Here is a 15,246-nt window from a genome sequence, read left to right on the forward strand (position 1 = left end):
TCCCTCCGCGAGCCAGCAAGTTCGTCACAGTCGAGTGTACTGACAGCACCGGCGCTCTTGGCATTGCTGAAGCGAACATGTCCCTGCTACTCGCTCGGCAAGTTTGTGTCGCCCGAGGCCTAGTAGACCTTGCCAATGGTCGTACCGAAATCTTAGTCACGAACTTTACTCGTGAACCGCAACATTTGACGAAGTCAGAAGTCGTCGCTTATTTTGACGAGCTTGGAGAGTGTACGAGGCAGTGCTCTTTATCCACCACGTCAGACCTCGCCGACGCGACGGCTACAGCCATTCCGACTGACGTGAACCCGCACCTCTCGGCCAGTCAGAAAAACTGCGTGCAAAGCCTAATCTATTCCTTCCGCGACTGTTTTGCGGAAACTTCCAAGGTCCGACAGACGCCGCTTACCAAGCATCGAATTGTCATTGCTGACGACCAAAGACCAATTTGCCAGCGCCCTTATCGCGTGTCTTCCAAAGAACGCGATGCCATCCGCCGCCAAGTTACACAGATGCTCCAGGACGACGTCATCCAACCTTCCACGAGCCCCTGGGCATCGCCTGTTGTTCTCGTCACGAAGAAAGATGGCACCCTCAGGTTCTGCGTCGATTACAGGCGCCTGAATACCGTCACGAAAAAAGATGTGTACCCTCTGCCCCGCATTGATGATTCCCTAGACCGCCTGCGCCATGCCACCTTCTTTTCATCCCTTGACCTCCGCAGCGGGTATTGGCAAATAGAGGTCGACGAACGCGACCGAGAGAAGACCGCCTTTATTACGCCTGACGGTTTATACGAGTTTAAGGTACTCCCTTTTGGCTTGTGCTCGGCCCCTGCCACGTTCCAACGAATGATGGACACCGTGCTGTCCGGTCTGAAGTGGCAGACATGCCTCGTATATCTTGACGATGTCGTGATCTTCTCTGACACGTTTGATGAGCACCTGAAACGCTTGCGTGCTGTTTTCGAGGCCATACGTTCCGCTGGTCTCTCTCTCAAGCCAGAGAAATGTCACTTTGCATTTCAAGAGCTGAAGTTTCTTGGTCACATTGTCAGCGCACGAGGTGTTAGTCCAGATCCCGAAAAGACGGCCGCCGTAGCTGCCTTCCCTAAGCCAACAGACAAACGGAGCCTGCGTCGTTTCTTGGGCCTCTGTGCGTACTATCGCCGGTTTGTTCCCAATTTCTCCCGGCTAGCAGAGCCTTTGACCCGCCTGACGAAGGATTCTGAACCCTTCATCTGGGGTCAAGATCAGGACAGCGCCTTCACAGAACTCAAGTCCCGTCTGCAGTGTACGCCTGTGCTTGGCCACTTCGACGAAGAGGCCGACACTGAACTGCACACTGATGCTAGTAACGTTGGCCTCGGCGCGGTCCTTGTTCAGCGGCAGGATGGTCTAGAACGCGTGATTGCTTACGCCAGTCGCACTTTGTCCCGTTCAGAAGTCAATTATTCCACAACGGAAAAGGAATGTCTAGCTGTGCTGTGGGCCGTTACGAAATTTCGTCCGTACTTGTATGGCCGCCCGTTTCGGGTCGTGAGCGACCACCATTCACTCTGTTGGTTGGCGAACCTGAAGAATCCCTCGGGGCGGCTTGCTCGATGGAGTCTTCGGTTACAAGAATTTGATGTCACCATCGTGCACAAGTCTGGCCAGAAACACAGCGATGCTGACTGTCTATCCCGCGCCCCAATCCTGTGCCCCACTGACGAGTCCGACGACGATTCCGCTTTTCTTGGTGCTCTCACCACGTCCACCCTTGCCCAACAACAAAGGGCCGATTCTGACGTGCTGCCCCTCATAGAATACCTTGAAGGAATCGCCCCATCTCCACCTCGGCTCTTCAAGCGCGGACTGTCATCGTTTTGCTTGCGCGATGGGGTACTCTACAAAAAGAACTACGGCCCAACGGACACTGTCTATCTGCTTGCAGTGCCAGCTGCGCTTCGTGACGAAGTTCTGCACGCGTGCCACGACGACCTTTCTTCGGGCCATCTCGGGTTTTCCCGCACGTTGGCGCGCATACGCACCAAGTACTACTGGCCCAAGCTTGCTGCAGTTGTCCGCCGTTACGTCCGAACCTGCCGAGAATGTCAGCGCCGGAAGACGCCACCGACTAAACCAGCCGGGCTCCTGCAGCCTATCGATCCCCCGCGCCTCCCATTTCAACAGGTCGGCATGGACTTACTCGGTCCGTTTCCGGCGTCTTCCATGGGTAACCGGTACATTGCTGTTGCCACTGACTATCTCAGCCGCTACTGTGAGACCAAGGCTCTTCCCCGTGGTACCGCCGCCGAAGTCACAAGTTTTTTCATTCATAACATTGTGCTTCGTCACGGAGCTCCAACGGTCGTATTAACTGACAGGGGAACCCCGTTTACGTCGGCACTTACGAACGAGGTACTTCAACTCAGTGGCACCAGTCATCGAAAGACAACCGCTTACCATCCGCAAACCAACGGACTGACTGAGCGGCTTAACAAGACAATTGCCGATATGCTTTCTATGTATGTCGACGATGACCACGCGAACTGGGACCGGATACTTCCTTACATAACGTTCGCGTACAACACTGCGCTTCACGAAACGACGCGCTTCACTCCTTTCCATTTGGTGCACGGTCGCGAAGCCTTGACCATGCTGGACGCCATGCTTCTTCCGGATCCTACTCCCTCTTCTGTCGTGGATGCCGACCAATTTGTCCGTGACGCCGAAGTTGCTCGCCAAGTTGCTCGACAGCGAATCCGGTGCCAACAACAACGCGACGCCGAGCGTTACAACCTCCGCCGCAGGGAGGTGATTTACACACCCGGTGACCAAGTCTGGGTGTGGAGCCCAATCCGTTTGCGAGGGCGCTCCGAGAAGCTTCTTCGCCGTTACTTTGGTCCGTACCGGTGTTACGCCGCCTCAGCGCGGTGACCTACAAGGTGCTCCCTCAAGGAACTGTCCGGTCCTCTCGACACCCGACGTCCGAGGTCGTCCACGTGGCGCGAATGAAGCCGTTTTATTCCCGTTAGCCCCGGACCCAACCCCACCATTACCTTTCGCCTTATTTTTTTTTTTCTTCCCCTCGCGTGCGGCATCGAGTCGATGCCTCTTAGATGGGAGGGGCAATGCCACGCTGCTGACTTTCTGCCGGCGCCACCTGGAGGTCGAACTGTGTTCCCGAGCGCGTGGCCGAACGTCTTCTTTGTCCAGAACGAGCGCGGCGGTGTTGGCAAACCTCGCACGAGTGAACAGCTTTGTTCTCTGTATTTTCGCCGGTGACAATATATTCTTACACCGAGGACCCAACACATACGTCGACTTTACAGGTACACGTATAGGTAGACTCAGATTATAAGTCAACCCCCCCCCCCCCCCCTCGCTCTGGAAGGTCAATTTTCGAGAAAAACGTCAACTTATAATTGGCAATATACAGTAATTTTTTCTTATTGGCTCTCACTGCAGACATTACAGAAGTTGTGCGGTGCCACGGTTTTTGCCTCAGCAGTAAGTGACTCCTCTGGCTGCCAGCGAAAGCTGCAACTACCTTGAAAAGCAGTATACAACAGTGCTATCACACTGGATTCGCATGTGCACGCCCGACACCAAATGTTCATGGGCTGTAAAGTATAATTTTTTACTGCCGTAATTGTAACTTTGTCAACTGCTGATTACACATGGCACATTACGTGCTTGTTTGTTAATGCATTTTTAAAACAAAGTGCAGATAATGAAGTTGAAGTTCTCGGGAGGTACGGAAACTAGCGCCAGGACTGAAAGATTACCCTTCTGTAATGACTAGCTGCCTGTCTTCACAGCAAATAACTCTTGTAAGGCAAGAGTGAAAATTAAATACAGCCATATCTACGCTCTGGTTTCATAATGTGGACAAGTATTGAGGTAACTTTCATACTAGCGACACTACAGCACCTCTACCACTCAAGACAGTTGAAAATTAAGATATGTATGGAGAATTCAATGAAACTGCCTTGCAACACTTGGTAGCATTAAAACTCAAAGCCTAGGGGGGATCCAAACAGCCTTCAAAAGGTGGTGAGGAACCATGTGTGCATTGGCATCCACCCCTTCCTGCCTCAGGTACAGGCGCAGGTCAAAAATACGCGGCCCACGGCTCCGGTCGGCGGAGCGGCTGCGAGCCGCACCGCGGCGCTCGCGCCAGCGCTGCGAGAGTATGCACTGTGACGACAGATTTCTCCCTCGTTCTCGAGCGGGCACGTCCGACGGTTGATAAAATTCAAGTGCGACGTTCAGCTGTTTCGCACCTTACGGTCAGGGCGAAAGATGGCTCCCATTTCCATGAAGCGTCGCCGCGCTGGTGCCGCCTCGTTTCTCGTCTCCCGTGTGTGCGACATCGGCTGCGGTGCGTGGGCGCTCAGCCATTCGCATAGCGCATGGCGCCCCTCTTTCTGGCATCGTAGTTGGGTTGACACCTCGTGCATGTAACCCGCCGCGAAGGACGTGGCTTGGATTTCGGCGGCGGCGGTTGCTGCATTTCGGTTGAGGCGAAGTGCTTAAGGGCCGTGTACTGTGCGATGTCAAAGCACGTTTAAGAACCACAGGTGGTCGAAATTTCCAGAGCCCTCCACTACAGCGTCTATCATAGCCTCAGATGATTTCGGACGTTAAACCCCATAAACCAAATTTCATGCTTACGTGCTGCCCGCTTCCGTGTAATCCGCCTCGCCCGCGTGCTCAAGGCTTGGGTGTCTGTATGCATCACGTTCCCAAATATTATACAAGGGTCGTCCGCTGTCTTACAGTGGTAACATGCAAACAGCCGCCGCATTAGTAGAATCAAGAGTTGCATTAAAAGCCACATGTGGAAGAAAAGCCCGGCGTGGATTACGTAAATGCAAGTGGTTAATTATTTTAATAGATCAAAAGACGGTATTGCATGTAAAACATTGATGGAAAGCAATGTATCCACTGCGGGCAGAGAAATAGAAGACCTCGTAGAATAGCGGTTCCTTACAGTTTCAAGTAAAATGTGATGAGGATTATTAAGTTCGAATGTGAAAATGACTGCCTAAAATTCATCCAAAACTACGGGCGCATAACGCGAAAGCCATTTTTAGGACTGTTAGGATTGAAAATTTAGCTAATGTCGTGAAATGATGAAATTTATTATTGGTGCATTGACAAGGAAGCTCATCACTGCTATAGGTTACGGGTGCCAGGCATTGTCATTATCAAGATAAAGTTTGATGAACATGAAGAGAAAATGATTGAGATGTATGTGTAGCAAAAGCGAGTATCACTGTTTTATGGCAGTGCATCGGCCGCATACAATGAAAATAGGATATCTGCTTTTTAAAGGTAAATCTGGCATTTTTGATGGCTCGGTAGAAAGTGTCACCGAGTTTTCAGATGCTCGCACCTACTTCTTTTTGCAAAGAAAACCTTAATATATTTCAGCGTTCCTCTTTTGTTCGTGATCATTTTTCGTGTATATGGTAAGAAAAGGTGCGCTTCTTCTGCTCCCTTGTATCTAAATATTGCTGAGTATAATAAGTTTCCAGGTTTGGTAACTGGCGATGATCACAGCATTTCAGACCGCAATAAGATGGTCGTTCTTCGCACACATCCACTCTGCGTAATAAATGGCGAGAAATCTATACGGTATGTAAAAAAATTCTTGATGCTTGTGTTTTCGGGGCAACAATGATTGATTGTCGACACAGCAAGGGCATTTGAAAATTTTATTTTATGTCGTTATTTTCGCACATGTTATAGCCGCCGATCTTGCGACTTAACATAGGAGAGAATCTTTCTGCAGATATCAATTCTCAAGCCTGTCTAATGCTTGGAGAACGTCCCCCCGGCCGCGACCACGTCTCGAAGACGCCCTGGAATGGAAGCGTACAAGGCTGGAACGAGATCAGGCACAAGGCGAAGGCGATCCCACTCTTCTTTGACTGCCCTCCACAAGACCTCTCGCGTCTGAGCTGATATCGAACGACGGGCCAGTCGGCTTTTCATGTGCCCCCACACATTCTCAATTATGTTTAGGTCTGCACCTTTTGGGGGCCATGGCAATGTTTGGATTCCCAATTCTTCAAGAGTTCGTCCAACTTTCCTGCGCATTAATGAGGAAAAAAATGCGAGAGTCACAAAACACAAAGGCATGAATTATTACAGGAAAAAATTTTTTGAATGAAAATTTCACAGTGTTCTTTGTGTAGTAAGGACTTAACATTACCGGATACGTTATTGTCTCGTGGGAGCATAGCACGTAAGACTGGTAGTCGTTAATTATGTGTATATACATACATAAACAGGTATACGAAATATGAGTGCATGTGACCCCCCCCCCCCCACTGGGCACAGTTCCCGGAGCCCTCCACATGAGACATGAGCTGCATCGGGACGTTAAGCCCCCCCGCCCTAATTAAGCACACTCTTTCGTTAAGTAATGACTGCATGAAGATGCTTTACATTAGGAAGAATAAAACGATTTTAATGAATCCAAGGCTTATGAGAAAAGTTGTGTAACTCATTTTTCTTCGTTTTGGTACACAAAACTGTTTGCACTTTACCACCGAGAACGAATATAAATTAAGGTCCTTTCGTATTGTTTTATTTTTGTGGGAGGTGTTTAGAGAGACGTTGCCAACAGTTTTCAACACGCTGCAAATAAGGCTATAATCTGAACATACGACAGGTGTTCTCCTTACCTCGCGGTGTGGATCGGGCTCCTGTCTTGTTGTGTGGATAGGGCTCCTGTCTTGTTGGAAAATATATACCCCATCTTTGAACGGGCCTTCCAGCGCAAAGGGAACTAGGACTTGCTTTATAAATTGAGTGTATTGGTCAGCGGTCAGGTTCCCATCAATGAGATGCAGCGGTCCAAGTCCGTGGCAGGTAATGGCGCCCCACACGCTGATAGAGCAGCGCCCACTAGCTGCCACTTGTTGTATGTACTGCTGGTCATATCTGCAAAATGACCGTCGATTTCACGTTGAAATTCGCATTGAGCGCGAAGGTTCAACACGTGTAATCAATCACGTTGTGGCAAGAAGAAAGAGGCCTTTGTATTTTACATTATCATTGCGCGTTAGAAGAACCTTATCGGTCTAAATTAACGCAAAGCCTGCCATGCGTCAGTCCTCATAGCCCATGTGTAAGCTCCCGATGTTGAGCTCCACAAAGCAGCGTAACCAACGCATCTTGTTAATGGAGACAATATTTGTAATCTATTCAGTTACACGGAAACTGGCTTACCTCGTCCCAAGGAGTCTCCAGACCCTGCGCTGCTGGTCCCATTTGGTAACAAATGTCGATTCGTCGCTGAACAAGACTTCTTCCCACTCTTCCTGCTGCCAAGACAAGTGCTTTCTGGCAAACTCCAACCGGGCGCGCTTCTCCGACTCATTCAAGCGCGGCCTTTGACATGCCACCCTGCTCTTCAGACCAGCGGCATGCAGCCTGCGTTTGACGGTGGAAACAGATACTGGGAGATCAAGCTCCCTCTTGATCTCGAGAGCAGTCATAGCAGGCTCGCAGCTGAGAGCAGCAACAATTGCCAGGTCTTGGTCCTCCGTCGTCGCCAAAGGCCTTCCTGCTCTAGGTGCGTCCTCTACGCGGCGTGTAGCCATAAACGAACGACAAATTCGGTCTACAGCGCACTTCGAGCACCCAACCTCTATAGCTATTGCTCGCCGACTGCGCCCGGCAACAAACAGATCTACCACTTTTTGCGTCTTAACAGCATCGAGTCGCGCCATGCTTGCACTGCTGTACGCTGAGCTAGTGAAGAACCTCAACCGGCAGAGCGCTTTATATGCACCAGCTATGCTTTGCATTGGCTGTTAAAGCTGATCACTTATCGCACTTTTTTCTATTACAAAGCAACCAGAAAAAACAGCGTCATGGTTACGAAGAGGTAGCACCGCAGTCTTTGATAAGGCAACATTTTTTGTGCGAGTGAGAGCAAGCTAAATGCCCAGTCATTTCAAAATCGAATGGCATGCTTTGGGACCTTTTTTTTGTGCCGAAAATAAAGGTAGAAGATTGACATTCATGGTATCTCAGCGCGCACCATTTGGCTATGCACTTCGTTTCTAAGAATTACGTCCTTACTACACAAAGAACACTGAAATTTTCATTCAAAAAATTTTTTCCTGTATTAATTCATGCCTTTGTGTTTTGTGACTCTCGCATTTTTTTTCCTCATTAATGCGCAGGAAAGTTGGACGAACTCTTGAAGAATTGGGAATCCAAACATTGCCATGGCCCCCAAAAGGTGCAGACCTAAACATAATTGAGAACGTGTGGGGGCACATGAAAAGCCGACTGGCCCGTCGTTCGATATCAGCTCAGACGCGAGAGGTCTTGTGGAGGGCAGTCAAAGAAGAGTGGGATCGCCTTCGCCTTGTGCCTGATCTCGTTCCAGCCTTGTACGCTTCCATTCCAGGGCGTCTTCGAGACGTGGTCGCGGCCGGGGGGACGTTCTCCAAGCATTAGACAGGCTTGAGAATTGATATCTGCAGAAAGATTCTCTCCTATGTTAAGTCGCAAGATCGGCGGCTATAACATGTGCGAAAATAACGACATAAAATAAAATTTTCAAATGCCCTTGCTGTGTCGACAATCAATCATTGTTGCCCCGAAAACACAAGCATCAAGAATTTTTTTACATACCGTATAGATTTCTCGCCATTTATTACGCAGAGTGGATGTGTGCGAAGAACGACCATCTTATTGCGGTCTGAAATGCTGTGATCATCGCCAGTTACCAAACCTGGAAACTTATTATACTCAGCAATATTTAGATACAAGGGAGCAGAAGAGGCGCACCTTTTCTTACCATACACACGAAAAATGATCATGAACAAAAGAGGAACGCTGAAATATATTGAAGTTATCTTTGCAAAAAGAAGTAGGTGCAAGCATCTGAAAACTCAGTGACACTTTCTACCGAGCCATCAAATATGCCAGATTTACCTTTAAAAAGCAGATATCCTATTTTCATTGTATGCGGCCGATGCACTGCCATAAAACCGTGATACTCGCTTTTGCTACACATACATCTCAATCATTTTCTCTTCATGTTCATCAAACTTTATCTTGATAATCACAATGCCTGGCACCCGTAACCCATAGCAGTGATGAGCTTCCTTGTCAATGCACCAATAATAAATTTCATCATTTCACGACATTAGCTAAATTTTCAATCCTAACAGCCCTAAAAATGGCTTTCGCGTTATGCGCCCGTAGTTCTGGATGAATTTTAGGCAGTCACTTTCAAATTCGAACTTAATAATCCTCATCACATTTTACTTGAAACTGTAAGGAACCGCTATTCTACGAGGTCTTCTATTTCTCTGCCCGCAGTGGATACATTGCTTTCCATCAATGTTTTACATGCAATACCGCCTTTTGATCTATTAAAATAATTAACCACTTGCATTTACGTAATCCACGCCGGGCTTTCCTTCCACATGTGGCTTTTAATGCAACTCTATTGATTCTACTAATGCGGCGGCTGTTTGCATGTTACCACTGTAAGACAGCGGACGACCCTTGTGTAATATTTGGGAACGTGATGCATACAGACACCTAAGCCTTGAGCACGCGGGCGAGGCGGATTACACGGAAGCGGGCAGCGCGTAAGCATGAAATTTGGTTTATGGGGTTTAACGTCCGAAATCATCTGAGGCTATGATAGACGCCGTAGTGGAGGGCTCCGGAAATTTCGACCACCTGTGGTTCTTAAACGTGCCTTGAGATCGCACAGTACACGGCCCTCAAGCACTTCGCCTCAACCGAAATGCAGCAACCGCCACCGCCGAAATCCAAGCCGCGTCCTTCGCGGCGGGTTACATGCACGAGGTGTCAACCCAACTACGATGCCAGAAAGAGGGGCGCCGTGCGCTACGCGAACGGCTGAGCGCCCACGCGCCGCAGCCGATGTTGCACACATGGGAGACGAGAAGCGAGGCGGCACCAGCGCGGCGACGCTTCATGGAAATGGGAGCCATCTTTCGCCCTGACCGTAAGGTGCGAAACAGCTGAACGTCGCACTTGAATTTTATCAACCGTCGGACGTGCCCGCTCGAGAACGAGGGAGAAATCTGTCGTCACAGTGCATACTCTCGCAGCGCTGGCGCGAGCGCCGCGGTGCGGCTCGCAGCCGCTCCGCCGACCGGAGCCGTGAGCCGCGTATTTTTGACCGCGCCTGTACATGTACTATACAGACTGAACAGTCCACAATACGTGCCCAAATTCAATTAATACTGGCAGGCTGTATAGTGAAACAGCCTGCAATAACAGTGTGATTAGTCCAAAGATGAAGTGGTTAAAGGAGAGGTAAGCATTTAGATACACGTGGATTTATGTACTTTGGTAACCGAACAGTAACCCCAAGAAACTTGAGGGCTCTACAGAACCCAGTTTGAGAACTGTTTTGAACATATGTTCTCCACGAAAGCTGAACCATCCTGCATGAACAACAAGACCATCAGAACTAAGACTTGATAGCCACACTTTGGTTTGTAGACAAGACTACAATGCCCCTTCTATTTCAGGGCGAATGCCCAGTGCGAGATAATCTTTTTCTGGCTTCTTATTCCATGAACTTTTGATGCCGGGTGTATACAACGCAGCTAATTAAGGTCAGCACTCACCTTTCGGCACTTCGTGATGTGTATCTGGTATCTTCCCTTTTTCACTTGGTGTGATGGATTGAAAGGGCATGTGACTAGAGGGTCACGCCGCTCCGTATATGTGGCCATGGTTTCGCGTAGCACGCTGCAAACAGAAATAGCGCCCTCTACTTCAGACTCCAGTGGAAGCACATGACGGCTAGTAAAGTAGCCACAAAGCATGGTGTAATTCAAACTGACTGGTTTAGTTTGGTTTATAGGGCTTAATGTACCAATGCAACTCTGCCTACGAGGGACGCCATAGTGGAGGGCTCAAGACAATTTCAACCACCTGGGGTTCTTTAACAAGCACTGACATCACACAGTACACGGGCCTCTAGCATTTTGCCTCCAGCGAAATGCAACCACTGCAGCTGGGATCAAATCCACGTCTTTCGGGTCAGTAGCAAAGCGCCATAACCACTGAGCCACCGTGGCAGCTTAATTCAAACTAATTGTAGCTTCAGAATGCTTTAACAAAAAAGACATTTGCGCATTTTTTTTCATTATCGACACACACAGCAGTTCCAATACTCGATCACTTCAACAAGCTTGCCCGAAAAAAAGTAATTGTAGTCCATCTCGTCATCAAGAGCAGGTGCAAATGTGAAATACTTACGCCTACTCTGCTCATGAAAAGAGCTTAAAACATGACAATGTATACACAAGAAAGCCTAAGGAATGTAGTCGCTCTGGCCAGTGACTTCATGCAGTTGTAAATTTAGTTTGTCTGACATTTTTGTCGGAGGCTGAAAGCACTACTATGCTAACGACAGCATTATCACGCACTTGCTAAATGTGATGAGGAATGATAGCTAGAATTTAAAGCTGCCTGAATAATGGGAAGAAGAAATAATCTAACACATAGTCATCCAACTCATTACATATTTTACAAATGAAAGAATGGTCGGAGGTAGCCTGTATGTCAGAGGAAAATTAAATATTGATTCACACTGCAGCAAGACCAAAAATAAGAGGGATACACGAGATGCTGAGGCAGTGGAAGCAATTTGCTCAAATAAACCACAAGTTCAATGAAACAACCTCAAGTCAGCTAGATTCCACAAAACAAACTAACCTCATCTGCAGCACACGGCAGTGCACCATGCAGATAAACAGGAGTGAAAAAGCTGAATCATGTGCACCAGATAAAATAATTTGTTACCGCAGCAGCAGCGGCAGAGACATGAATTGGGCAACAAAAACATTAGAAAGCGTGAACAGTAATGCCAATCATTACACAACCACTTATTCTTCTGCACGCAAAGTGCTTATAATAATTTGGGTAGCACCAAACAAGCCACAATTATATCGCGTACAGGCATGCTAAACACATTCTAAATTGCAAACTGTTCTGATGTTTACCAGCAACGAGAACAAGCGTGGCAAGCTTAGCACAAGAACACTGAATCATAAGACATTTGCTATTGCTCATTTGGAGTCAAAGATGAAGGAAAACAACTAGTGTTGGCATGGTTCACCATTTCTGTAACCCAATGTGGTGCACCTACGATACAACAATGAACGCCCGCTCCTGCTGAGTCTGAAGTCACACTTTAGTGTGGAATCGGTTTTTGAAACAAATCATGACACACACAAGTGACATGACCAGGTGAAAATTCTGCACAATGTGCGACACATGATAGGCGGGCACTTTTTAGGAACGAGTAAATAATGGTATACCCTATAAATGTAAGAACTGCCACAAGTAGTCCAGTAGAAATAAATGCCTACTAGCCCGAAACTAGTGAACCACACAGAGATGCCATCGACGTTTGCCCGCTGAGGGCGCTATGCTGGCCTGTCACGACTCTAGAATCGGACACGCCGCGCAGCGCGAACCTGACGAGTCATTCCGCGTTGGTCGTGCATGCTTCGGGTCTAGAGCGAGCTAAACAGACGCGTTCAATGCGCGTCGTGGTTGCGAGAAACCATGCACGCGAGAACAGACATACCGCGCAACGGAAAGCAAGTTCTGTCAGCCCTGCCACCTCTCACGGTTCAATGCAAGAGGGACATCGAAGCTCTCAATAAGGCTTTTCGCTAACGAATAACAGCGCACTAGAACGAACGCAGGAGTACCTGCCAGACAAGCAGAGGAAGACGTGTTTTTCTCTTCCGCTATTCTTCATTACCCAAGTAGCCAACCAACAAGCCTAAAACGCGGCAGTACAGAATCCTAAAAAGGGTCATTCAAACCTTAGTGACGTAGAATTACTTCACTGGCAGAGCGGCAAAAAGCGTTCCATCACCAGCACCAATTCCGACCGCTGAAATGGGGCACTGCCAACGTGACAAGCGGCAAGAAGCGGCAAAAATAAAAACGGGAGCTACCACTTAGACAGCAACTTTCCGCTGCAAAACGCGACCTCTTGCACATACCACTCGCGCGTGTTTCCAGAAGCAGCAGCGGAAGTTCCGGTGACGTCATTAAACACAAGCAAAACAAAACAATTACGCCCCTTACGTTTGTTCGAGCATACTACATATTACATACACTGAAATCCACTGTTAATAAAATTGTCTGCTGCATTAAAACTTCTCAACAGCAATCCACTTTTTACATCGCTTGCGTTTGTCGCGCCATCTTCACGTCGGCCGACAGGGCAGCTGGCGGGCTGGCTGGTTTCGATAGTTTTATCGGGAGGAGAGAGAGAGAGAGAGGGTTTATTGATAGGAAAGGCAGAGAGGTTGGCCTGAAAAATAAATATCTGGCCTGCTACTCTACTCTGGGGGACGGGAAGAGGAGATAAAAGGTGGTCACGATGGGGACGATGATGGTGGGAGGAGGCAGATGAAAAACTTTAAAAAAAGAAAAATAAGGCACACTTTCTGACATCACAAACGCGAGACAAGGTCCGTGTCGCTCAAAAAGCGTGAGAGCGCTCGCGTTGCCTTTACAGTTCTAAAATTATCTGGTCAAGCGCCGAGGATCAAATCCTCAGAGAGGAGCGATGTGTCCATAGGCTTCAGAGCAGATGCGAGTATGAGTCACGTGCATACGCTGGACATGCCACTAAAACATGTTCTATAGTCTCTAGCACGCCACATGTGGTACATTCCGGGGAGTCCGCTTGTCCTATTAAGTGCAAGTATTTGCGCGTGAATGCCACGTTTAAACGTAGTCTACGGATAACGCATGCAATAGGGTGAGGTATTCCGCGAGGAACTGAAAAGGTCATCGTCGGATCTAGCCGTTTAGGCGGATGTGGCGGGTGTCTGGCAGGGCCCAGTACCTAGCCGTCGCCCTCCTCATCAATTCCGAAAGGAGACGAGTTGTGTCCACTATAGAGAACGGTACAGCTGTACGCAGGCCACTGCTGAAGGCGCTCCTTGCTTCACTGTCGGCGGTCTCATTTCCATCGAGTCCGCAGTGTCCGGGGATCCACTGAAACACAATACGGTGGCCGTTTCTCTGAGCAAATTATACGAGACCAATGATATCAAGAGGCAGAGCTTGGTAGGCTGTGTGGCGTAGGAAGCATCCTAAAATGTGTAGCGCAGGTTTACAGTCGGTGAAAATGCACCACTCCTGAGGCGGTTCTCCGCCTATTTTTATCGGGAAGAAATGTGCATAGGACTGAGTATCGCGCTAAGGCACAGCCTCAAAACCAGCACGAGCGGTGTACAGGTTGAAAAAAAAAAAAGAAAACCGAAGGTGAGCTATGCCGAAACTCTCTCGATAGCTGTCGCGCGATCCTGTCGTACTCATTGTGTGCAGTGCGTTTATTTTTGGTGATACGCAGGCTGACCCTGTCTTCTCTTACGACCATATTTTTCCGTCCCCATCCCAAACATATGCCCGTAAATATCGTAAATGGTCTTCTTGCTCCACTGGCGCTACTGTCCCGGCGCTGGCATCCATGCTTGGCTGGGACAGGCTGTGTCAACGGTGAGCTTAAAGGAGACTGCTGAAGGTTAGATCTTCTGGAGCTCCGTCTCGATTGTTGTCATGCGGTCCTGCGGCGCTTGCTCACATGCGGTGCATTTACAGCCCGGCGAGATCGAACGCAGCTGCCGAGCGAAGCTAGCAGATTTGACATTTTCGTAGACTTCATACCGACCTTGAGGTCTAAATTTTTTTCTTTTGCTTCTCTCTGACAGGTTGCAGTGCCGTGAAAGCGATGTCACCTTGCTGATTCGAACAAGGTGGCGAGCTGACCCAACACTAAGTGCAAGTTGAGGCAAGAAGATGAACAAATGCATCAAAAAGAATGACTTTCCTTTGCTTAGCCTCATTCTCTTTGTGCAGTCAAGAGAGGCACCGAGCACGAGTACAATTGCCCAGTTTAAAGTGCTGATGCCCTGCACACAGGAGTGAAGTGAAAGCACTGTCCTCACCACCTGAAGCCTGCACACACACATGAGAACAGACTCCCTGTTGAGGAGGATACCACAAGGTTGTGGTGGCTTTCTAGCAATCTTTTAAACCCAACAAAGAGTACTGCATACTAACATCTGTAATGTGTGGCAACAGAAATGCTGCAGCACCGTTGTTAGTGTACTAAAAAAGCTGCAAGAAAAACTTCCCAAATATTCAGCTTGCAGTTCAAAAGCGAACTGCTTTCAGCCCGGACTCCTCTCATCGACAGGTA

The 15,246-nt window shown here is 48.5% G+C and overlaps 1 protein-coding gene and 1 long non-coding RNA gene across 2 annotated transcripts in view; one reads left to right on the plus strand and one right to left on the minus strand.

Moving 5' to 3' along the window:
* LOC144128019 (uncharacterized) overlaps window positions 1-13,005 on the minus strand; it is a 124,702-nt gene extending 111,697 nt beyond the window's left edge. The window contains exons 1-2 of the mRNA XM_077661071.1: window positions 12,851-13,005; window positions 10,634-10,757 (exon numbers count right to left, since the gene is read on the minus strand). Of these exons, the coding sequence (XP_077517197.1) occupies window positions 10,634-10,741 (108 nt within the window). The 5' untranslated portion in view covers window positions 10,742-10,757; window positions 12,851-13,005. The remainder of the gene's footprint in view (window positions 1-10,633; window positions 10,758-12,850) is intronic.
* A 1,209-nt stretch (window positions 13,006-14,214) lies between these two features.
* On the plus strand, window positions 14,215-14,883 carry LOC144130152 (uncharacterized). Its single transcript, XR_013313983.1, has 3 exons — window positions 14,215-14,309; window positions 14,398-14,543; window positions 14,756-14,883. It is a non-coding gene; the product is annotated as an uncharacterized LOC144130152 (long non-coding RNA).
* Window positions 14,884-15,246: the final 363 nt, after the last annotated feature.

This window comes from Amblyomma americanum, chromosome 4 (genome assembly GCF_052857255.1).
Source record: "Amblyomma americanum isolate KBUSLIRL-KWMA chromosome 4, ASM5285725v1, whole genome shotgun sequence".
Classification (NCBI taxonomy): domain Eukaryota; kingdom Metazoa; phylum Arthropoda; class Arachnida; order Ixodida; family Ixodidae; genus Amblyomma; species Amblyomma americanum.